This window comes from Astyanax mexicanus, chromosome 1 (genome assembly GCF_023375975.1).
Source record: "Astyanax mexicanus isolate ESR-SI-001 chromosome 1, AstMex3_surface, whole genome shotgun sequence".
In the NCBI taxonomy this organism is placed as follows: Eukaryota; Metazoa; Chordata; class Actinopteri; order Characiformes; family Acestrorhamphidae; genus Astyanax; species Astyanax mexicanus.
Window position 1 is genome coordinate 113,038,672 of NC_064408.1, and position 22,988 is coordinate 113,061,659.

The following is a 22,988-nucleotide window of genomic DNA, read 5'->3' on the forward strand; positions in this document are numbered from 1 at the left end:
ATCCCCCCTCAAATATATACTAGTATTTTAATTGACACCACTAATATACATATTAAATACATATTAAATAAACGTTTAGAATTTAAATGACAAAGAATGTTTAGAAAAAAACAAATATAGATGATTTGACTGTTAAGTTTTTGACTGAACACACACTGTGACAGCCTCTACTCTTCAGGATCACCTTTCTGCTGATCTCAGCGCATCACTGAAAGCCATTAGTACTGATATTCCAACTCTACTCACAACATACACTCAATACTCAAGTGTAATGTAGTGGAATATAGAGCAGTGTTTCTCAGCCCAGTCCTCAGAGCCCACAGACGCCTCATATTTCTCTCAGTACACCTGTACAGGTATAAAGCTCTTCTTAATGGCTTTGTTCTGGTGCATTGGGAACTGGGGTCTTGTGTGTATATATATAGATCGTCTGGAGGTCTTGAATTGAGAAATGGACTGGAAAACATTTCTATTAAAATTAAATACAAATTGATTTTTGTTTTAAATGGCACAATATTTTTTATGTATAGTGGTATGAAAAGTTTGGGCACCCCTGATAAATTATTATGATTATGATTTTCTTTTACAAATCATTGGTTGTTCAGATCAGCAATTTCAGTTAAATATATCAAGTTTATAGGATTTACAGAATGTGTGCAATAATTCTTTAAACAAAATTGGGCAGGTGCATAAATTTGGGCACCCTTGTCATTTTATTGATTTAAATAACTTAAGCACTAATTATTGGAACACAAAATTAGTTTGGTAAGCTCATTGAGCCTAAACCTACATTTACACAGATTAATCCAATTTTTTAATTAATGCAAGTTTTTCCTCTTTTTTGCATCTTCTCTGAAGCGAAATTAAAATGTAGTTATTTGGAGGGCGGTTATTTATGCATGGCGAAAAAAAAAGAACACAGCATTCCAACTTTTTACTGCTACCCATAGTAAATTTTATTGGGGGTTCCATCATGCTGTGTGGCTGTGTGATCAGTGCAGGTACTGGAATCTTGTTAAAGTTGAGGGTCGCAAGAATTCCAGTCAATATCAGCAGATTATTAAGAACAATGTTGAAGAGTCAGTGAGAAAGTTGAAGTTAGAGCGCCGGGGCTGGATCCTTCAACAAGACAACGACCCTAAACACTAAACTCTGCTCAAAATCTACTAAATCATTCATGCAGAGGAACAAGTTTAACTTTCTGGAATGATCATCTCAGATCATCTCTGTCCCCAGACCTGAATATTATTAACAATCTGTGGTGTGATTTAAAGCAGGTGTTCATGATCAGAAACCTGAATCAAACCTGACTGAACTGGAGATGATTTATAAAGAAGAATGATCAAAAATACCTTCAACCAGAAGCCAGACTCTCACTGGAAGATATAGGAAGAGTTTAGAGTCTTATTTCTGCAAAAGGAGGATCTACTAAATATTAATGTGATTTTTGTTTCTGTTGGGGTGCCCAAATTTATAATTTATGCACCTGCCTAATTTAGTTAGAATTAGAATTATTGCACACTTTCTGTAAATCCTATAAACTTCATTTCACTTCACAAAAATCACTGTGCTCATCTGCTGTATGATATTTTGATACCACTTTAAAATAAGACTGCACTTATAAAGGGTTTATAAATGGTTTATAAGTTAGATTATTCATAATTATTGATTAGGTTGTAAATGCCTTAAAACGATTGATAAGCAGTTATAACACATTAATTGAAAAGGCAACAGTGATGCATTGTTTAGTTTGCTTAGTCATTTAATTTATAGTAAAGATTTAAACATTCTTACAAATATATTAATATGACAAGTTTTATGCTGATTGATGGAAAACACAAAGTACGATCAGTATCTGGAAAGGTCTGAGGTTTGACAAGAAATTAGTTTGGAATCACTTTTTTGCCATTTTTTTTACTTTCTATTGTCATTTCTATCTATGTTGTTCATTATTTATTAACTGCTTATTAATGAGTTTTAAAGTATTTGCAGCCTAATTAATAACCATTAGTAATCTCCTTTATAAACCATTTAAAACCCCTTTAATAAAGGTAATCTTATTTTTAAGTAGTACTGATATATTTAACTGGAAACTGATTTATAGGATATAGTATAGTGCAATAGTATGAAAATCATCGCTCAGTTTCAGGACCGGACTGAAGACTCGTCCTGAGTTTTGTGTTTGAAGAATTTGAGCTGGTTATAATGTAAAAGAGATGCTGGATGTTGTCCTTGCTGTTAACCCCGGTGTCCACATGGTGGTGGTGTAGTGTAAATTATAATTCCGGGAGCAGGTGGGGGGCGGCTGGTGCTGCTGTTAATCGATGTCTGGAGCACGGCGAGAGAAACAGTTTAAAGCAGAGCAGCCGTCAAACTAAGCTTAACAACTTTCTTCTGATGCGGCCGCGGCTGGATCCTATTTGGGTCTTTTTTTCCCCCCTCCTTTCCTCCAGACGTCTTCAGACAGGGTCTCGCAGGTCGAGATGCGAAACGCACTCGCCCGTGGTCAAGGTAGGCGGCTGTTCTCCGCTCTAGTTCCACCCAATTTCATGCAAGTTAACGTGTGGCCAGGAATATGCAAATGGCTTATTAGATTTTTTTTGTGGCGTCTCCTCTAGCTCTGAAAAGGCTGCTGGTTCCTATTTGCAGCATGAATCGCAGGTTTGACCCGAGTAATGGAGAGGAATGATTTTAGCAGGAATGTTCTGCCTTTTTTTTTTTTTTTTTTAAGAGGTTAGAAATAATTAATGCAGCAGGACCCGCACTACCACTGTCTGCACACACTCGCTCTATCTGTCTAAACACACTCGCACCCGTTTGAAGGCCTCCATCTCTTTTGTTTAGGAACGATAACGAGCTCACCGAAGAAGTAATGCTAATTAATGCTCTTGTAAACAAAAACAAATAAACACTGCAGGAAAAAAAAGTTTTACCCGCACCGGCAAATCAGACAGACAGGAGCGGAAGCACGACCTGAAGTTAGATGAACATCGTCTGCAGTGCTGGTGGATAAAGAGCTGGATGGGGACAGATACGGGGTTTCTGGGGGGAGAGAGAGAGGGTTCTGAAGAATGGAGGGCCTCCGTTGAATCATCAATTTATGAGGATTTACATCAGATTTACTTCAGTTATCCTGGAAATAGAACTGAACTGGTTGGTGTAAGGGTTTGAGGGTTCTAAGGGGTCCTTGGAGGTTCCTTTAGTGCATCTGTTTCCCCTATAAGGTTTAACATCCTCTGCAATCTTCATGAACGTCAAACTGGTTGAGGGAATGGAGGTTCTGGAGGAGTGTGGGGTTCTGGGGTATTGTGGACCTCCAGTGAATACCTCTGTTGTACAAAGTTTAACATCATCCTCCATATCTTTGGATATGAAACTGGCTGGGGGAATTGTGGTGAGTTTGGGGGATTCTGGGGGATTTGCTGAGCCAGGGAATTACTGAATCAGTTTAATGTACAACGTTTAGCATGGTACACAATGCCTTGGAGAATGGGGCTCTGGGGAAGTGTAAGGGTTTCTGGGGGATAAAAATCCAGTGAATACATTTCTTCATACATTTAGCACTGTTCACAATGCCCAGGGACTTAAAACTGATTTTAGGATGTGTATGTGTATGTGTGTGGTTATTTAGGTGTTTGGGGGGTTCTGGTGGAACGTGGAGGGTTCTTGGGGAATGTTTGGGTTTTAGAGGAGTTTGTGGGTTTAGGGGAGTATGGAGGGTCCTAGGGAATTGTGGGGGTTCTGGGGGAAGTGGGGGTTCTAGATGAGTTTGGGAGGTTCAGGGGATTATGGGGAAGTATGGAGGGTTCTGGGAGTATGTTGGGGTTCTAGAGAAGTATGGAGGGGTCTATAGGAGTTTGTGTGTTTAAGGGAGTGTGGAGGGTTCTGGGGGAATGTGGGGGTTCTAGAGGTGTTTGGTGGGTTCTGGAGGAGTGTGGATGCTTCTGGGTAAATGTTGGGGTTCTAGAGGTGTTTGGTGGGTTCTGGGTAAATGTTGGCGTTCTAGAGGTGTTTGGTGGGTTCTGGGTAAATGTTGGGGTTCTAGAGGTGTTTGGTGGATTCTGGGTAAATTTTTGGGTTCTAGAGGTGTTTGGTGGGTTCTGGGTAAATGTTGTGGTTCTAGAGGTGTTTGGTGGGTTCTGGGTAAATGTTGTGGTTCTAGAAGTGCTTGGTGGGTTCTGGGTAAATGTTGTGGTTCTAGAAGTGTTTGGTGGATTCTGGGTAAATGTTGTGGTTCTGGAAGTGTTTAGTGGGTTCTGGGCTAATGTTGTGGTTCTAGAGGTGTTTGGTGGGTTCTTGGTAAATATTGGGGTTCTAGAAGTGTTCGGTGGGTTCTTGGGGAGTGTGGGAGTTCTAGAGGAGTTTGGTGAGTTCAGGTAGTATTAGAGGAGTATTGAGGATTCTGGGGGAATGTGGGGGTTCTGGAGGAGTGTGAATAGTCCTGGGTAAATGTTGAAGTTCTAGAGGCTTTTTGTGGGTTCTGGAGGAGTGTGGATGTTTCTGGGTAAATCTTTGGGTTCTACAGGTTTTCGGTGGGTTCTGGTGGAATGTGAAGGTTCTAGATTTGTTCAGGAAATCAGCTTATTGTATGTAGTATAACATTACAGTGTGATTGGATGTAGATTGAGTTGGGGGAATGTGGGGGGCTTTGGGGGGACGTAGGGGTGAATTCTCCAGTGAATCAGTATCATGTATATAATCAGTGCAGGCTGGATGTGTGTTGGTTTTTTGTGTTAGACGTCAGGAATAGCGTGGGGTGGTTCTGTAGAATAAATAAAGGCTTTGAGTCGGTGGTGCTGAGGTGCTGAGACGTAGCGCACGGCGCGTCCGCACTCTCCTCCTCTGCATGAGAAAAGAGGAAGCAATCGAAGAGCAGTTAATGGTTACATGGGCCTTTTGTGTACTGACGAGTGGCTGCTCGTGGCCCTTGAAATGCCTGTCGACTTTTTAATTTGACTGCTCTGTCTGCTGGATTGGGGGAATTGTTCTTCACAAGTGGGACTGCGCCCTGCTTCGATTGGCTCCTGTGCTGACTCCTCTCTTTCTATAGCCTCCCTGTAGAGGAATGAAGGAGAGCAGCAGAACACTGGATCAGTCTGAGATCATCTCTCTGAACATCAGTAGCAGGACTGACGTCATTTAATACTTTACATTGCATTACATTTAAGGCGACTTACAAATAATGACGTACATTAAGTAATAGAGGACGTAGAAGTTCAAGACTAAACATTTTTAGACAGGGCTTTAAAGGAGGCTGAAGAGAAATGGTAGGATAGAGGAGAAAGTAGGGGAAGAAGGAAATGAGGTTAGAAGTAGTTAGTGTGTTAGAGGTGTTAGGAGAGTAAGTGCTGTTTGAAGAGCTCTGTCTTCAGGAGTTTATTAAAGATAGTGAGAGATTCTCCTGATCTGGTAGTGGAAGGTAGTTAGTTAGAGGTGTTAGGAGAGTAAGTGCTCTTTGAAGAGCTCTGTCTTCAGGAGTTTATTAAAGATAGTGAGAGATTCTCCTGATCTGGTAGTGGAAGGTAGTTTGTTCCACCATTAGGGAACTTTGTATGAGAACAGTCTGGATTGCTTTGTGTGAATGTTTGTTTGGTAAAGTGAGGCGTCGTTCATTGGAGGAGCGCAGCGGCCGGGAGGTAGCGTAAGTCTTCAGGAGTGAGTGCAGGTAGGAAGGAGCCTGTTCTGTCATCACCTTGTAGGCGATTGTAAGCGCTTTGAATTTGATACGAGCAGCAACTGGTAGCCAGTGGAGCTCAATGAGCAGCGGAGTGACATGAGCCCGTTTTGGTTGGTTGAAGACCAAACGTGCTGCTGCATTCTGGATCATTTGAAGTGGTTTTACTACACAGGTAGTCGAGGCGAGAGGTGACCACTGTTTGTACCAGGAGTTGGTTGGCCTGTTGTGTTAGCGGCAAGACTGAGCAACTGAGGCAGCAGTCATTAAATAATGGATTAGAACAAATAAATGTTAAATATTATAAACAAAATGGACTGTATTGATGGATTTGTGGTATGCTGTTGCTGTCAGAGAAAAACACTCCAGTTTTACAGGAAACGAAAAAAAAGAACATTTATATTGGTCTATTCCTCATCAAATTTAGATTAAAAGTATGATTTTTTTTACAAATGCAATGATTTTAAATTTTATGTTCTTTTTAGGTATACACCCTTCATTTTTAACATTACCCAGAGGATCTAGTTACAGAGTCCGGGTAATGCCTGGGTGAGAACATGTGTGAATATAGCAGGTCATTTTCCAGAAAACTCCCAGTGGGTCATGCTGTAGGTGTTACACAGGTGCCACTGAAAATAGGTGACACATGTAATCTCAGACTGTATGCTACATGTCTGTACAGAAAACCAAAAAAAATTGTCCAGACCTGAATGTTTGGGCATTTTCCAGATTGCACAAGTGAATACAGCTTTATAGTAAGAACTGGTCAAGGATGCAGATTTTTATGCATCATTTCTAAGTGTAATTTGTTTTCCATACACTTTCTTTAATCGCTAAACATTTTAAAATACACAACACAAAACTGTGTGTAGTTTATTTTATTTTATTCGTCTGCTTTATTAATTATGAAAACATTTATTAACTACCCTGTTGAAGATGTCCATGTGGTCAGAGCAAAAGGTTTAGAATTTGATCACTAACTTTTTCGCACTAAGACGCACTTAAAATCCTTTTTATAACACAAAAAACAACATTGCACTTTTTAATCCAGTGTGCCTTGTGTAGCGTTAATAAAATCTAAGCTTACTGCAAATAAACAGAAGCGCTTTTCTCACCCAAATAAACAGTTTTCAGGAGAGAAATCTTTGTAGATTAACATCCAGTGCTTGTTGGACCTTTTGAGAATTACAGTTTTGTTTACTTAACTTACTTACTTAGCTTTACAGGTCTCAAGACCTGCTGAATTTGAAGGGAAACATGGCAACACCCCTGTTCATTACTAGGGTTGCATAATGCACCTTATAAACCAGTGCAGCTTGTGTGTGAAAATAGACCAGAAAATAGACGTTAATTGATAGTGCACCTAATAATCCGGTGCACCTTATTGTGCGAAAACTACAGTATTTCTTTTGACCGTTTCTGGTGCTTGTTCTTTGTATTGTATCAGAATATCGAGATAAATGGACCAATAGAAATTCTGAAATGTTACGCTAGTCTGCAGTGCTGATTCAGGTAATATATCGCCATTTTATAAATGATGGATTAAAGGTGGCATTCATGTGCGTAAAAATATGAATTATCAGTAGAAGTTCACAGTTTTGGGGACACTATTGGCGCTTTTTCTTTGTTGGTGGAAAAGACGTATGAGTTTAAGTTTCAAGAAGTGGACTCGGGACTGGCAGGTCGCTGGTTCAGTCTTAGAGTCAGCTTCCTCAACTGTGGTGCCCTCGAGCAAGGCACCCAATCCCCACTTGCTCCCCAGGAGTTGAGGAAGTTTAGTAAACTCCTGAAGACAGAGCTCTTCAAAGAGCACTTACTCTCCTAACACCTCTAACTAACTACCTTCCACTACCAGATCAGGAGAATCTCTCACTATCTTTAATAAACTCCTGAAGACAGAGCTCTTCAAAGAGCACTTACTCTCCTAACACCTCTAACTAACTACCTTCTACTACCAGATCAGGAGAATCTCACACTATATTTAATAATAAACTCCTGAAGACAGAGCTCTTCAAAGAGCACTTACTCTCCTAACACCTCTAACTAACTACCTTCTACTACCAGATCAGGAGAATCTCACACTATATTTAATAATAAACTCCTGAAGACAGAGCTCTTCAAAGAGCACTTACTCTCCTAACACCTCTAACTAACTAACTAATTCTAACCTCATTTACTGCTTCCCCTCCTTCACTCCTCTATCCCATTATTTCCCTTTGACCTCCTTTAGGCCCTATCTAAAGATGTTTTTACCTTTAACTTCTATTACTTTTGTACTTCACTATTGTAAGTCGCTTTGGACAAAAGCGTCTGCCTAATGTAATGTAATGTAAAATGCAAAATATTAACTGTTAGCTACCATGATGTTAGCACACTGGCTACATCACTAATGCGGTGTTAGCTTTATCTTACATTGCTACAGCATCATTTGCAACACACTGGCAACAGACATTATCCAACATTGCTAATGTGATGTTAGCACGCTGGCTACCAGCCTACTGCAGTGTTAGAAATTACCTAGCTTACAGATGTTATAGAAAGGTTAAGCATCATTAAAAAAAAGGTTCCAAAACCTTTTTCAGCATAACGTTTGATTCAAGTAATGTTACACTACTAGAATGTTTTAAAAGTTTACATAAAAAAACGTCATAAGAACTTCCAGAAATCTTGACAGATAATACATTCTAATAATGTGAATTTTAACATTCAGAAAACATTCTATTAACCAAAAAGCATTAGCTGGGCTGTGGGTCCCAGTGCTGCTATTAAATTAAGCTCCTCCCAATGAAAGGCTCTGTTGTCCCAAAGTATGGTTAGCTAACTGCACTGAGAACACCAGACTCAAGCATTTTTCTGTGTTAGGTTTTGGTCTAATAGCTATTTAACTGCTTTTGTTTGCATTTTTGGTGGATATTAATAATTTGTTTAGTACCTATCATCATGATGTTATTCACAGATATATGGTGCCTTAGTGAGCCCCTATCTTCCTGTCTTAAAAAAAACACAAAACAGTGATCTTTGGGTCTTAGGAATGTATGTCTGTCAAAATCTTCCAATGTAAAAATCAATAATTCAACTTCAGAAGAAATGATCGGGAGATTGCTGGTTCGAATCCTATTTATGCAGCTTGCCATTGGCTAACGCAGCCTTGAGAGAGCACAATTGGCCTTGATCTCTCTATTGGTGGGTAGATGGCTCTAAAACTCTAAAAGTGATGTCGCTCATCACAAGGCGTCTGTGAGCTGATGTTTCGGAACAGAGATACTTGGAAATGCTGCATCAGCAGCAGTTAGATAAGAGGTGGTGTCTGACTTCACATGTATCGGAGGAGGCATGTGCTAGTCTTCACCCTCCTGGTGTGTTGGGGCATCACTAGTGATGGGAGAAGTCCTAATAAGTAGGTTGGGTAGTTGGGAAAATATTTTGGAAATGGGAACTGTTTTTTCTGCACTCATCACTTTACAAAAACTTTTCCAGGAATTAAGTTGCAGTCAGATTCTTCCAGATTTGATCTGCTGCCTCTGATAAAATAATGATCTTTTTCCATCTGTGCAGAAGTACCTGCTGAGTGATCCAGCTCACCAGAGCAGCGCTGTGGACGAGCACTTCTTCCTCAACGAGAGCGTGTCTCAAGTCGGGTAAAATCTGCATCACACAGCTTTCAGTTTTCATTTTACTCTCAGTATTTTAATATTCACTCTTTCCTCTGATCAGCTCTTTTGATTGTTTCTTTCTGAATGCGTTCTCATTTATTCAGAGAGATTTCCCGATTCAAGCCGCTGTCGAGCAGCACATCAGTGAGCGTTCTCCTCGGGGACTCTTTTGATGAGCAGCTTCCTGCTCATCTCAACCAAGTGAGTGTCCTCTGCAGTTTCCTCTCTCCCTCTTCCTCTTCTTAAACACGGTGTACGGAGTTTTAACAGGGGATCTGTGTGAAGGGGTGATGTCTTTATTCGCCTGTCTGCTCTGCTCTGTGTGGCAGGTTTTTGCTGAGCTGCAGAGGAAGGCACTGGAGCGGGTTTACCCTCAGGCCCACCGCATTCATGTTGGGGGGGTGGACCGCCGCATGATCTATAAAAAGCCGTCATCGGTAAGCAAACATTTACTGGAGCTGGTGTCAAAGAGACAGACCAAACAGCAGAGGCAATGAGGCGCTGCTCAAACACGCCCGCCTCCCCGACAACTACTACAGGACACGCTTCCCAACCGGGAACGAGACTCACATTCACACTTACAGCTGTGCTGTATCATACAATGCCTTTTTAAACTGGAAAACCTGATGTTTACATGTTAATGGTTTATTAGTAGGCCTGCACAATAGAAATAAATACAAAAGGAAAATCCCATTGTTCTCATTTTCCTGTGACATATCTATAAAAGCCCAGAGAGTATCATTATTATCATGACAGGTTAGATCACTGACATCTGGTGAAAACTGGTAAAAATTACTGTATTTTAAAATTTTGCAATATATACAGCAGAACATTTGATAAATGGCAGTTCCATTTATTTTCCAATACTGCGCAGCGCTGTTTGATATGAATGTAAACTCTTGATGTGTTTCTGAATAAAGATCACCTTTGTGGACACTGTTGTCATTTTATTATTGTATTGTTTTTTTATAAACAGTATTTACTTAAAGAACAGAAGACAAAAACATTGATTCATCCTGAGGATCGAAGTTTAATTGACACCACATCAAAATAAAAATTTCCAACAGCTCTGGAATTTTATTCCATCCATATACATGCATAGCAACAACATTTTTAAGAAATATTTTTTTTATTCCATAATAAGGACATTGGAATGATCATTTTTACAGTATCCCTCCCGAAATGCCGTCCCGCCCCGTTTATTAACATCAATAAACTCACTTTCATACAATTGTTTTTTTTGTTTTTATATATTTTTTTCTGATGGGTTAGAAATATCCGCCGTGTTTCTCAGCATTTCCATCGCCATTTCCATAATACTGCTTTCAGTAATGTTCCCTTTTTTATCTTTTACAAAGTATTGCGTTGAGAGCAAATTTTAAAAAGGGACGACCAAAATGTATCGCAAACTGAAATACGAGTACTATACAAGAACGCTGCCATCCTCATTAAAACATCCACTTCTGAATTGAAGAAAAGAGACGGAGACCGACCGCTACATACATATGCAAAGCCGTGTGTGAATGCCTGAACGTGAGCTGCAGAGTTGTGCCTGGTTATCCCTCCGTACAGTGTTTTTTAAGGCTGAGAATTCGTGAGTGTCCCTCTGTAAGTGACGTTTAGGCATAAACACAGAGAGAGAGAGAAAAAAAAAACTTACAGCAAATAAGAATACACAAGTGCTTCAGTAGCTATTTTTGTGTCTAAAATGCATTTGTTTTGTATTGTGTCTATTGTCTTGTTGAACCTACAATACAATGTAAACAATGTTTGCTACACAAGAATGACTATACAATAACATTACAAACAACTCTGATATAAATTTCCTTTGTGTTTAAATTAAGATCACTACTCCTATTAATACTGATTGTAAAATAAATAAATGTGAAAGTGGCACCAATATTACACTTGGAATTTTCTTTTCCTCATCAATGATTTTGCATTTAAGTCTTGATGGAAAAATGACGTGACGAAAGATGAAGCTTCTCTTGATTGTCCACAAGCAGCATATAAAACTGCATGATGCACTATTCCAGACACGACAGTGTAGCCAAAAAGAGAGAGGGAAGGGGGAGGAGGGGTGAGTGAAAGAGAGGGAGAGAGAGGGAGAGATAGAAGAAGAAGAGGAAGAAGAGAGGGGGAGAGGGCATGTTTTCATTTCACGTGCTCAGCAGCATGTGACGAGCAATAAAACTTCTTGTGAGTGATAAAGTTTGACAAGTTATTGAACTGGATGTCGCAGAGGCGGCAGTACTTGCCGCTTCCGGCTGGCTGAGCCGACCCGTTCATGCCTTTGGCGGCGACGGGTGGCGTCTCCTCGGTTGGCGATTTAGATGTAGGTGATGCATTGTCATTGGCATCTGGGGGGTTCTCTGTGCCCCATGATGGTGACGTTTGACTGTCGGGCGGAGAGGCGTTGTTGGGCTGGTTTTCTTGCTGAGCGGATGCTGCCTGGCTCTCGTCATGTTTGTTGTGACCACCGTTGACGATGACCATCCCCCTGTTTTTGGGGAGCAGGGGCAGTGCTTCTTTGCCGGGGTTGGGGCAGCCGTTGGAGGCGGGTTGCTCTTTGCTTTCTTCGCTCGCTCCGTTAGTACCCTGTTCCTGCTCTCCGCCTTCCCCCTGCTTAACCATGCCCCCTGCAATGAAATCAGTTGGCTTTATCCCGAAATATGGCGATATAGGCTCTGCGCCCTTCACCTTTTTTATTGCTCCAGGATAAAGGCAGTGAGGCAAGAACATGTTCTTGTTCTCGTCTTTGGAGGGCATGAGCTGAGGGTCACCGAAAGCCTTCAGATCCGGCACGGGGCCGAGGTGAGGAGGGAACATACCGCCATTCTGCACCATCAGCTTGGTGCCGCCGTTTTTCTCGCATTTCACAGGGCTCTTGTCGTACATGTCGTCGGGATTATTGCCTTCGCTCTTTATGCCTGGGAACACAGGCTGCTCTAGGTTGGCAATCTCACTGTGCTGAGCAGCTGTAACTGGGCAAAAGTTCTGTTTATGGGCCAAGTAGTTCTCCACCTTGTTGAAACTTATCTTGCACACGGTGCATTCGTGATAGTCTAGGAGTCTTTTGGGCGAGTTGCATGTCTTGTCAGAGACGGGCGAGCACTTTTTGCTGAGATCAATCGGTGCATCCAGCTCTTGTTGGTCAGTGATGGCATTGCTTTTGGGAGCTAGGATGGATTTTGAGACGGTTAGGGAAGCCTCGAGGTGTTTTGGGACCATCCCTGGAAAGACGTCACAGCGAGGATGAAAGCGATCGGCCAGACTTTCCACGGTTTCTTGGGTTGTACATGGGTTTCCCAAAGCGGGGACACCCAGAAATCCCGGCTGCGGCCCCATTGGCTGTCTGTGGTCCTGGTCTGGCAGACACATTTCGTACATCTTTCTGCGCTTGCGTGTCCTCATGGTTCTCTGCATGGCGGGAACCTTGTTAGCAGACATGCGCTTCATGGGTGGGTCGTGACGTGTGGCACAGTAGTACTGCTTGTGTACCATGAAGGTTTCGTGCCGACTGAAGGTGATGTTGCAGGCCTCGCAGGTGGTTTTGTTGGGGTCGTTCTCAGTCTCCACCGGGGGAATACTGGGACTTTTGACCTCTGCCTGCTTACCATTGAGCCTGTCTTCAACCCCTGTTGGAGTGGTGACCTTTTTCACCTGTCCAGTGAGATCTTTATCAGGCACTTTGCCACCAGCGTTCATAATGTCCAAAACTGATGAATTCAAGCATGCTGATGGCATTAGATGATTATCAGTCTCTGAGGGGTGGCATCCGGTGAGCATCCCTACAGAACTATGACCACTGTTTGGGCTGACAGTGTCCGTCACCTTGTCTGAAACGCTTGAGAAATCTGGAGACTTTGTCATGTGCTGCCAGCGACTATTGCAGTAGTGCTTCTTGTGGACTAAGTAGTTGTCTAGGTTATTGAAGGTTATGTTGCACTCAAAACAGGTTGCACCTTTTGGCATCAGAGGACTGTATATAACTGGTGGGTAACTGTTTCCTCCATGGCGTAGTCTGCGATGTACAAGTTCTGACATTTTGGCTAAAATTTCAGACGCTTGCGGTACTACAGAAATGTCTTGGGAGAACGCAAACTGCGACAAGAACGGGCCCATGGGAAAGGTGGGACCCATGTTGTGCTGAACTGGTGAAGAGGCCAGTCTGGGGCTGGAAGGCTCCGACTTGATTCTGGTGTAGGAGAAGCTAGCCTTGCCGCCTGGGTGGCCTTCTCCTTTCTGCAGTCCGAGTGCCAGCTTTTTCTCGGTTCTTTCCAGCTCTCCATCGGGGGTGCCGTCCTTGTTGGGCACGCTTTTGGGACTCTGCAGGACGACATCCTTCCTGACTGCCAGCTCGGCTCGGGCCTGCTGCAGGCACTCCTCCGCCCCCCGCGGGGAATGCTCGCTGTCGCTCTCCCTGTGAAGCTTGCCGGAGTGGCCGTGTAAGTCCTGATGCTGCAAGAGTTCCCTGTGGTTCTGGAAGCTGATATGGCAGTGATTGCATCTGAAGGCCGCCTGTGACAGGTGAGTGAGGATGTGGTGCTGGAATGTAATGAGAGAATCCGCTGTGTAGTTACAGATTGTGCATTTCAAGCTGGTGCCAGGGGGAAGAGTCTCCTCCATTTTGACACCTGTGAGGAAGATAAAAGGCACGTTTCAGGTCCTTTGCTTGCATTTCCCTTAATGTCAAGTTCAGCAATCATCACAAAATCTTGCAGCATGCCTTCCATCTTGATACTGGACTGAATACACAAAGAGGGCTCAACTGACTTGGTTCACTAAATCGTTTTGGGACAGTGTGGGAAAGAATACGAGAGTCCTGTGAACTCCCAACATGCATTGAGGAGAACACAAAATAAAAACATTTACATTTATCTTTCGTAAAGTATTTCACTCACCACTGTGTGTGTTTAGGTGCATCTCCAGAGCACGAGGGCTGGTGAAGCTCTTGTTGCACTGTGGGAAAGGGCAGGTGCTGGGGGTCTGGTGAGGGTTCACCTCGTTCTTTTCGGGTGCACTCTCTGGCTCCCTCTGTCGCCCACTGCAGTAGTACATGAGATGAGCCTGCAGATTCCTCTCGCTTCTGAACCAGATCCCACATGCCTTACATGGGAAGATGTCCTCTGAAAGATGAATACAAGCAAGCATGATGAGGACCAATAATGGTAAATTACATTACAGTAGATGTGTAAAATTAAAGTAAATCCCTGCTATAACTCTGTTGTATACCTCAATATTAATATACTGATTTTTTTTTTGCCACTTGGCCTGGTAGCACAATTTTTTCCCAGGTTTGCATTTGCTGTGGACCTCTACCTCAGTCTGCATCGCTCTACTTCACCCTGCCTCGCTCTGCCTCCAGCCTTTTTATCACATGAGCACAGTCTGCAGCATCAAGAACTACATCTGTTGCTGCATGTGGGTAATACAATTTGAGTTTACTGTTATTCACAATATTACTGCAGTTCTTTTGATGAGTTTATTGTGAAAACTATTTATTGTGATACCATCTTATATATAACCTATCCATGGGACGCTCAGTATTACGTAGTTGTAGCACTCTTCCACCTGACCTACCTTTCAATTGAGCCTTTTTAGCATTTTTAGGTTAGCATTGCACAGCAGCTTGAGATGATTCCAGTATGTTGGTGCCCTTACCTCAAGGGCAAACAAAAACAGAGCACCATCTGCCAGTAGTAGCCTTCCTGTCACGCTGAAGCTCAGATTGCTCTTATTAAATCAACAAATGAAGTATTTGTGCATGGCTAGAATTTTGCAATTAACACGAGGATCAGAGTGTTTGTTGTAAATTACACTGAAGGTCGGCTATTCTTATCCAGGCTACAGAGGTTAATTCTGTACGCCTGACACATGCGGCAAGGTGTGATTTGTAGGTGACTGTATGTAATGAGGGCTTAGCTGGCTCAAACAGTTGGACAGCATGGACAGTGGAACAGGTGAGTGTCCATATGCAACACCTTTGCAGCCAAGTTTACCGCAGGAGCCACAGTGCTATGACTTTATTAGAGCACTGTGTGATTGAGTGCGTGTTGATTCTTATTAAATCTGGATGTACAGCACATGAACAGTGTATGAACAGTGTATGTTAACAGTTATTTAGTACGGTAAAGTGTGTGTGCGCTAGCTGTCACTCACTGTTGACTATAGCAGTAGGGAGAATGGAGGCCATGGCAGCTTGCTGGGGTAGGAGCTGGATGGTGTCCAACAGGCGTGCTGGGTACATGCCCTCACTCAGAGACATATGATTGACCGAGTGCAGCCGAGAGTCAAAGTCCACCACAAACGCCACCAGCTCTTCTCCTTCCATTATGTTCTTTGTGGTTGTGCACCAGAGCTGGCCACCTGAGAGAAAGAGAAACACAGTATTGCTTTACTTTATATGTACATATACATATTAAAACAAAAAAAAAAAGGTTAATAGTTTGATGGCTGTGAAGGTAATGATTATTGTTGTCGTCACACAAAAAAAGTCACATTTTCTAAACGGCATCAGTAGTAAGTTCTTCAAAGTGTGTCTTGTATTTTGTTGCATTTCTTAATAATCCAATAAAAATGCATTAAAACCAAAATGAATTCATCAAATGTATTTACACTGACTAAAAAGTTTTTTTCTGCTTTAAAGTTTTTTTTTTTTTGGACTCACAATATCATTACAGATCTACATCCTATGTGGACAAAAGTATTGAGACACCTGCTCATATATCATTATTTCTGAAAATATGAGTATTTAAATTTTGGTGTATTCCTTGATGAATGGAGCAATAAAAATGCACCAAAACTAATTAATCAAATGTGTTTGCACTAACAGTGACGATAAAGAATTTTTTTTTTCCAGCTTTAAAGTTGTTAATTTGGACTAAGAATGATTCACAATATCATAAAGATCTACATTTTATATTGACAAAAGTATTGGGATACCTGCTCATATATCATTACCTCTGACAAACAGGAGTATTTAATTAGGAAAAGTGTTTTGAGGATTTGATTGCACATAAAGACAGTGTTAGTGAAATCATACTGTTGAATGATCATCACACCCCAACTCTCCAACTCATCTCAAAAAGTATTGGATGGAGCCCCATCTTTCCAGAGCATACACCTATTCCAATGCTCCACAGCTCAATTTTGGAGGGCTTTATGACCATCTAGAAGCTCACACTTGGCATTAGGCATGGTGCTAATAAGTTCACGTTGATCTGCTTCAGAAAGTCCTTTTCTATTGTAATACATTGCATCAGTAATACATTTTGGACATATTGTGTATATTTTATTTGAAAGCCACACTCAACAATAGTGATTATTGTAGTCAAAAAAAATCTAATTTGCAATATTTCAAATTTTACATCTTCAAAAAAAAAAAAAAAAAACATGCTGCCAAAAAAGTAGCACTGTGTTCTGTAAGCTGAACACTGTGTACCAGAGCTACTGTTTTCCTTCTAAAACAGAACACTCTGTACGTGCTGCTCGCTGAGAAAAGGGTCTGTACTACTCTCTAGCTGTTGGGTTTTCAGATAAAACATTCTGCTGGAGTATTCTCAACATATTTATTAACTTAGAAGAATAGAGAGAGAGAGAGAGAGACAGTAGAGAGAAGAGGAGGAGGAGGGAGCGAGAGGGAAGGTTTAAGCTCAGATAATATTTATCTCTGCACATGACAGGGCTTTCAGCCGCTCTTCATTTTCCATTCAGAGATTAAAGTTTTTAATATGACTATTTACAAAAATCTGGCTGCCGAGATAACAACAAACTATGATACGCCGGTGCTAAATGGCAGAATTAGGACATTGTTTCAGAAGGAAAAGCCGGACAATTAATTAAAGCGCTCTGTTAGCTTTCAAAGATGTGCAAACACTCCGACAGAGCGTCAGAATGAAGGAGGACCTGTGATTTCAGTCCAGCTGTTGGCTCAGGAAGCGACAGGGGACGCATTAGTGAGAGGTAAGAGCATAGACGCTACAAGAACGTTGGTGCTGAATCTGGCGTTAAACGAGCCTGCGACAAATGTTTAGGATAAAAGAAACCTGAATTGAGGTCATTATATAAACACATTCTCACTCATCAATGGCCGTACACAAGATTAGACAAATTCCTGTACAGTTACCATAGAGAGTGATGCCATAGAAAAAAAAAAAAAAACGTTTTGTTACAGAGATAGAGATATATAATAATAATAATAATAATAATAATAAAATTTTTTTTGGCCAGTGGCCCCCTAGCAGTTCCACAGGAGGGGCAATGGTTCAAAGCTGCTTCAAAGCATCACTTAAAGCCTTTGTAATGCCTCTATTTTTAAATAGTACAGTATTTTTATTAAAAAAGTAAGAGACCACTTTAGTTTTTGAATCAGTTTCTCTAATTTTGCAATTTACAGGTATATGTTTAAGTAAAATGAACATTATTGTTTTATTCTATAAACTACAGACAACATTTCTCCCAAATTCCAAATAAAAATATTGTCATTTAGAGCATTTATTTGCAGATAATGAGAAATGGCTGAAATAACAAAAAAGATGCAGAGCTTTCAGACGTCAAATAATGCAAAGAAAACAAGTTCATATTCATAAAGTTTAGAGTTCAGAAATCAATATTTGGTAGAATAACCCTGTTTTTTAATCACAGTTTTGATGCATCTTGGCATGTTCTCCTCCACCAGTCTTACACACTGCTTTTGGATAACTTTGTCTTTACTCCTGGTGCAAAAAATTAAGCAGTTCAGCTTGGTTTGATGGCTTGTGATCATCCACCTTCCTCTTAATTGCATTCCAGAGATTTTCAATTTGGTAAAATCAAGGAAAAACATCATCATTAAGTGGTCGCTTATTTTTTTCCAGAGCTTTTTGTAAAAAAACAAAAAACAAAAAAACAAACAAAAAAAAAATGGCTATTTTAATATGAAATGTATTAACCCGTAACATTAAAAAAATATGAGTCTCATGTATGTCTGAATAAATTGGATTATATTATTAAGGATTTTTCTACCTTAGGAAGAAAATCATGTTTTGGAGGATGAATCATATACTTCATGCACAATGTGGAAATGGCACCTGTTTTTTATAACAGAGTCCTTTACAAAAAGACTTGCATTTTAAAATAACACTCCAGTAGTTTAATTCCTACCTGCATCAGAACCATGTGACCAATTATTCAGGACAATAATGCACTTCATATAGGAAAAAAACCACACACACATGAACAAGTGTTTAAATAACTGTCCAATGATTTCTACAGTGGGTGTGGTAATCATCCTTATTCTACAGAGGCAGCAAATACAGTACAGCTGTAAAAAGCTGGAGTACTACCCCCTGAGTGAATGTACACACCACTACTCAGCCTCATCATTCAAACTGTGTAAGGCAAATGTCACAGCAGTGAAGTGTTATTAAAATAGGTCACTGGTACGAGCGCTGCATATTAGCGTGTAAGAGAGAGTGTGTGTGTGTGTGTGTGTGAGAGTAAGAGTTAGGAGAATGGAACAGTGCTGTCTTTAAAAGCAGCCCTATCAGTAGGTAGATCTACACGCTCCCTCAGCCTCGTCCTCTTCATCAGCTGGATCCTGTCACCCACGCCACACACTGCCTGGAGAGGCTCTCTCAATCCTTATCTCCTAATTAAAATAACAAAACTCCCACTGCGATCGCCACCAGTTAGCATCAGCGCACATCCAAACTGTCACCTGCCACAGTCGGAGCGCCTCCACACCACACCAGCCCCTGAAAGTGCTGCTCCTTTCATTAGTGTCTCGTCACTGAACGGGCACCAAACCGGCTACAAAGGCAAAAATGCCACTGCTGTGTTTTGTTGTCGAGATGATGTTTGGTGGTTGGCTTTTTTTTTTTTTCTTGACTTTTCTCTACAAAATAAATAAAATACTTCTATGCTAGCATATTAAAACTGTGCTTACATTCATTGTAATGTTTGTGTAATAGTAATATTGGTGACTATTGTCAATCTAGACAATATTCCAGAAAAAGACGTAGCCTTTTTAGTGCTGTTGTATTACTATAACACTGTCAGAGTGCTAATACACTCAAATTTGCTACCCACTCTAGAATAAAATGAGGATGGATTTTGAGTCTTGGTTTCTTATTCTAGCTTTAAAGGAGTTTTTTCATGTAAATGTTGCCTATGGTTTGCTCACTTGGGGCTAAATCTGGACAATATGACCTCAAATCAATATCAGGAATAATAGAACATTTGATCTTGATTACAAATGAATGAACAATTGTTTTATCAAAAGATGGACATAGCTTAAGTTGGCTCAGTGTTCTCTTCCTCCATCCTGCTTTATTTATTTCTCAGACTGGACAGGGTGGAGTCACATGACTATACATGTGGTAGTATGTTTTAAAGGGGACAACATATGAAAGCAGTGCACAAATTAATAAATCATATTAGTTAGAAATCCTAAATGTTGGTTTAGATTTGTTTTCTTTTAATTGCCCAGCTCTATTTGGGGCGTAGACCCAGAACCCTGCAATATAAATAAACATGATCTTAAACTTGAACTGTCAGTAGACAACTTTGGACAATTTCTTTTGTTTATTGGAAGGAAAATAAATAAAACTATTCCAGACTGGGCTTACTCCTTGTTTGGGAAATAGATCCTTTAGGGTTAACATGGCTGTGTATGATATATGGTATTGAAACTCTTTTATTCTGTTTTATATTATTATACAGCTCTGGAAAAAAATTAAGAGACCAGTTTCTGAATCAGTTTCTCTGATTTTGCTATTTATAGATATATGTTTGAGTAAAATGAACATTGTTGTTTTATTCTATAAACTACAGACAACATTTCTCCATATTCCAAATAAAACTATTGCCATTTAGGGCATTTATTTGCAGAAAATGAAAAAATAAATCTGAAATATCAAAAAATATGCAGAGCTTTCAGACATCAAATAATGAAAAGAAAACAAGTGCATATTCATAAAGTTTTAAGTTCAGAAATCAATATGGTGGAATATTTCTGGTTTTTAATCACAGTTTTCATGCATCTTGGCATGTTCTCCTCCACCAGTCTTACACACTGCTTTTGGATAACTTTATGCCGCTTCTGGAGCAGAAAATTCAAGCAGTTCAGTTTGGTTTGGTTGCTTGTGATCATCCATCTTCCTCTTGATTATATTGCATAGGTTTTCAATTTAAGAAAAATCAAAGAAACTCATAATTTTTAAGTGGTCTTTTATTTTTTCCAGAGCTGTATATATTGCCAATTACATTGCAATTTTTTTAAAATTCAAAATTCTCTCATAGTCTGTCATAGTATGAAAAACATACTACTCTATGAATAGAAATTAATCATATATTGTATTTTTAAGAAAAGATGCAGTATTGCAAAATATTACACTGTGATACTCAAGTGTACTGATATGTTTTTACACCCCTAATGTTTAATGTTAAACAGGTCAAGATGAATGTAGCACATATAGGCTTTCCATCAGTCTGCAGGAGGCGTCTTATTACCAGTACTTAATGTGGTAGTTTGTACCTGTAAATATACCTGAATATACAATGTATATGTAAACCCTTAGTACCTGCAGCCGCTAGATTGGTTTGGAAACATCAGGGCCAGTATAGTGAAAATGGTTCACCTGTTATTCAGCCGTGCAGGTGTGTTTAAATGCACTGCACTGTGCAGGTGGGTCAGTGGTGCGCCTGCAGGAAGGACATATGTGCAGGAGGAGAAGAGAAGGCAGGCTGTTTAAAAAAGAAGCAAAAAAAAGAAGAAGAAGAAGAAGAAGAAGCAGCGCGGCTCTCGCCCGGACCCGCCGCGTGTTTTTCGCCCGCGAGCCGCCGAGAGCCTTTGTGCGCTGGCCAATGCGAGCTGCAATGAAGGCTATTGTCTGCCTCCTCCTGCAGCGCACCTGATAAAAGAATAAAGAACTCTGACATATTCCAAAAACAATGGAGGAATTAAGGGTGAGACAATACGCCAGCTGCTTCATTTAAACAATCAAAAACGCCGGCATCCTGTACATAGTCCAGATAATTAAAAAAAAGAGAGAAAAAAAACATGCCTCTCTCTCTCTGCACTACATTCCCACAGTATATAGCCATGCAGTGGCTATATCTTTCGGCCCTAAATCAGGGGGCTTTGCTGCTTGTAAGTACAGTTAGCAGCCTAATAACGGTTTTACACACACAGTTAAAGAGGCGGGCATAAAGGAACTGAAGACGCAAATTATGGAATTACGGATTTAAGTGTCCCCCCCTCCACATCTCTCAGACAATGATGAATCAAATGGGATCGAGAGAGCTGTGGAGATTTCAAACGGCAGCAGGCTACACAGGGCACTTTAATTGCTTTAACTTTGCAGGAAAAAGCCTGTGTAAATGTGTACGATGTACGATGGCGAGGAACGAGTGTTTGTGTTGGAGCTGCTCTGTGCAAGCACTGAAATACGGTCACACCATTGGACCAGCGCAGTCGTATCTTAATGAAAACAGAAACAAATCTCCCTCTTTCTCTCTTTCTTTCTCTCTCTCTCTCTGTGAGACAACAAAGTAGTGAGGGAGCTGACAGAAGGGGGAGGATAATTAAACTGGCCTGAAGACAGGTATTCAAATGTTTGTGTGTATAAACAGTGCAACACTTTAATAGTTTGCTGTAAAACGCGTAGTTAAGCACATCAGCTTTTGTCTTACCCATCTGTCCAGACAAATGACTGCAGCAGGAGCTCCAACAGTGCCCTCGCAGCACAGCAGCCCACTGTGCACTAATATCAGCTCTACATAAACACCCAGTCACACACTTACAGCTATTACAGTCCTACTGAAAGGTGCAAGAGCTAGTATTTATTTTCTTCACTTGCATTCCTTTTCTTCTGGATACCCTGGATTCCTGTTTACAGTTTGTCCCTGAACAAAATAAGTGTGTACATCAACAATCATGCAATAATAATAATAATAATAATAATAATAATAATAATAATAATAATAATAATAATAATAATAATAATAATAAGTAAATAAATACGCAGTTAAAATGAGAGGCACTGCATGAAAATGTAATATTTTTTTCACTTCCACTCAGACCTTTCCACTTGATTAAATTAAGACAATAATGTGTGAATCACCTTTGGACTACATGTACAATATTAACTGAAAAATATGACCAGCTTAATAAATATGTCATAAACAGTAATTTAAAGAAAAAAATAGTCACCTTAGTAAAATATAATGTACATATAATGTAGATATATTAGTATCATAAAGAATTTTAACAAATGTACCTTTTAAAATCACTAGCAGCCATTTATGTTAAGTTACTTTTCAAATTAAAACAATCAGGCGGAACAAAACATCATAAATTTCTACAAATTCTACACAGTATTTCATAACTTCATAACTCGCTTAAACCTGAACAGGTCTTTTCTAATCTCTACATACATGCCCAATATATAAAGATACGATTTAATATTAAAATACTGTGCTACACATTCCCTATTGTAATCTCAAATATTAATACTGATAGCCTATTAAAAAAATAACCATGTCCAGGCAAAATCCTTAGAGTTAGGGCTTTGTTATGATGATATACAAAAAATCAAACTACAACATATTTCTTTAAAATATTACTGTTTTAAAAGTCTACTTCTACAGTAAAAGTATTAAAATGCAGTACCTCAGGA

At 40.2% G+C, this 22,988-nt stretch overlaps 2 protein-coding genes across 6 annotated transcripts in view; one reads left to right on the forward strand and one right to left on the reverse strand.

The window, feature by feature from the left end:
• The window catches only part of si:dkey-122a22.2 (uncharacterized), a 60,427-nt gene extending 50,166 nt beyond the window's left edge, over positions 1-10,261 (forward strand). Inside the window, exons 9-11 of the mRNA XM_007242112.4 lie at positions 9,230-9,312; positions 9,432-9,528; positions 9,657-10,261. Of these exons, the coding sequence (XP_007242174.3) occupies positions 9,230-9,312; positions 9,432-9,528; positions 9,657-9,824 (348 nt within the window). The 3' untranslated portion in view covers positions 9,825-10,261. The remainder of the gene's footprint in view (positions 1-9,229; positions 9,313-9,431; positions 9,529-9,656) is intronic.
• Positions 10,262-10,337: 76 nt separating this feature from the next.
• Positions 10,338-22,988, reverse strand: part of zfpm2a (zinc finger protein, FOG family member 2a) — a 181,697-nt gene continuing 169,046 nt past the window's right edge. For all 5 annotated transcript variants that reach the window (XM_007242116.4, XM_007242115.4, XM_049467525.1 and 2 more), the window contains 3 exons: positions 15,490-15,696; positions 14,232-14,456; positions 10,338-13,964 (listed from right to left, as the gene is read on the reverse strand). In XM_007242116.4, the coding sequence (XP_007242178.3) occupies positions 11,482-13,964; positions 14,232-14,456; positions 15,490-15,696 (2,915 nt within the window). In that variant the 3' untranslated portion in view covers positions 10,338-11,481. The remainder of the gene's footprint in view (positions 13,965-14,231; positions 14,457-15,489; positions 15,697-22,988) is intronic.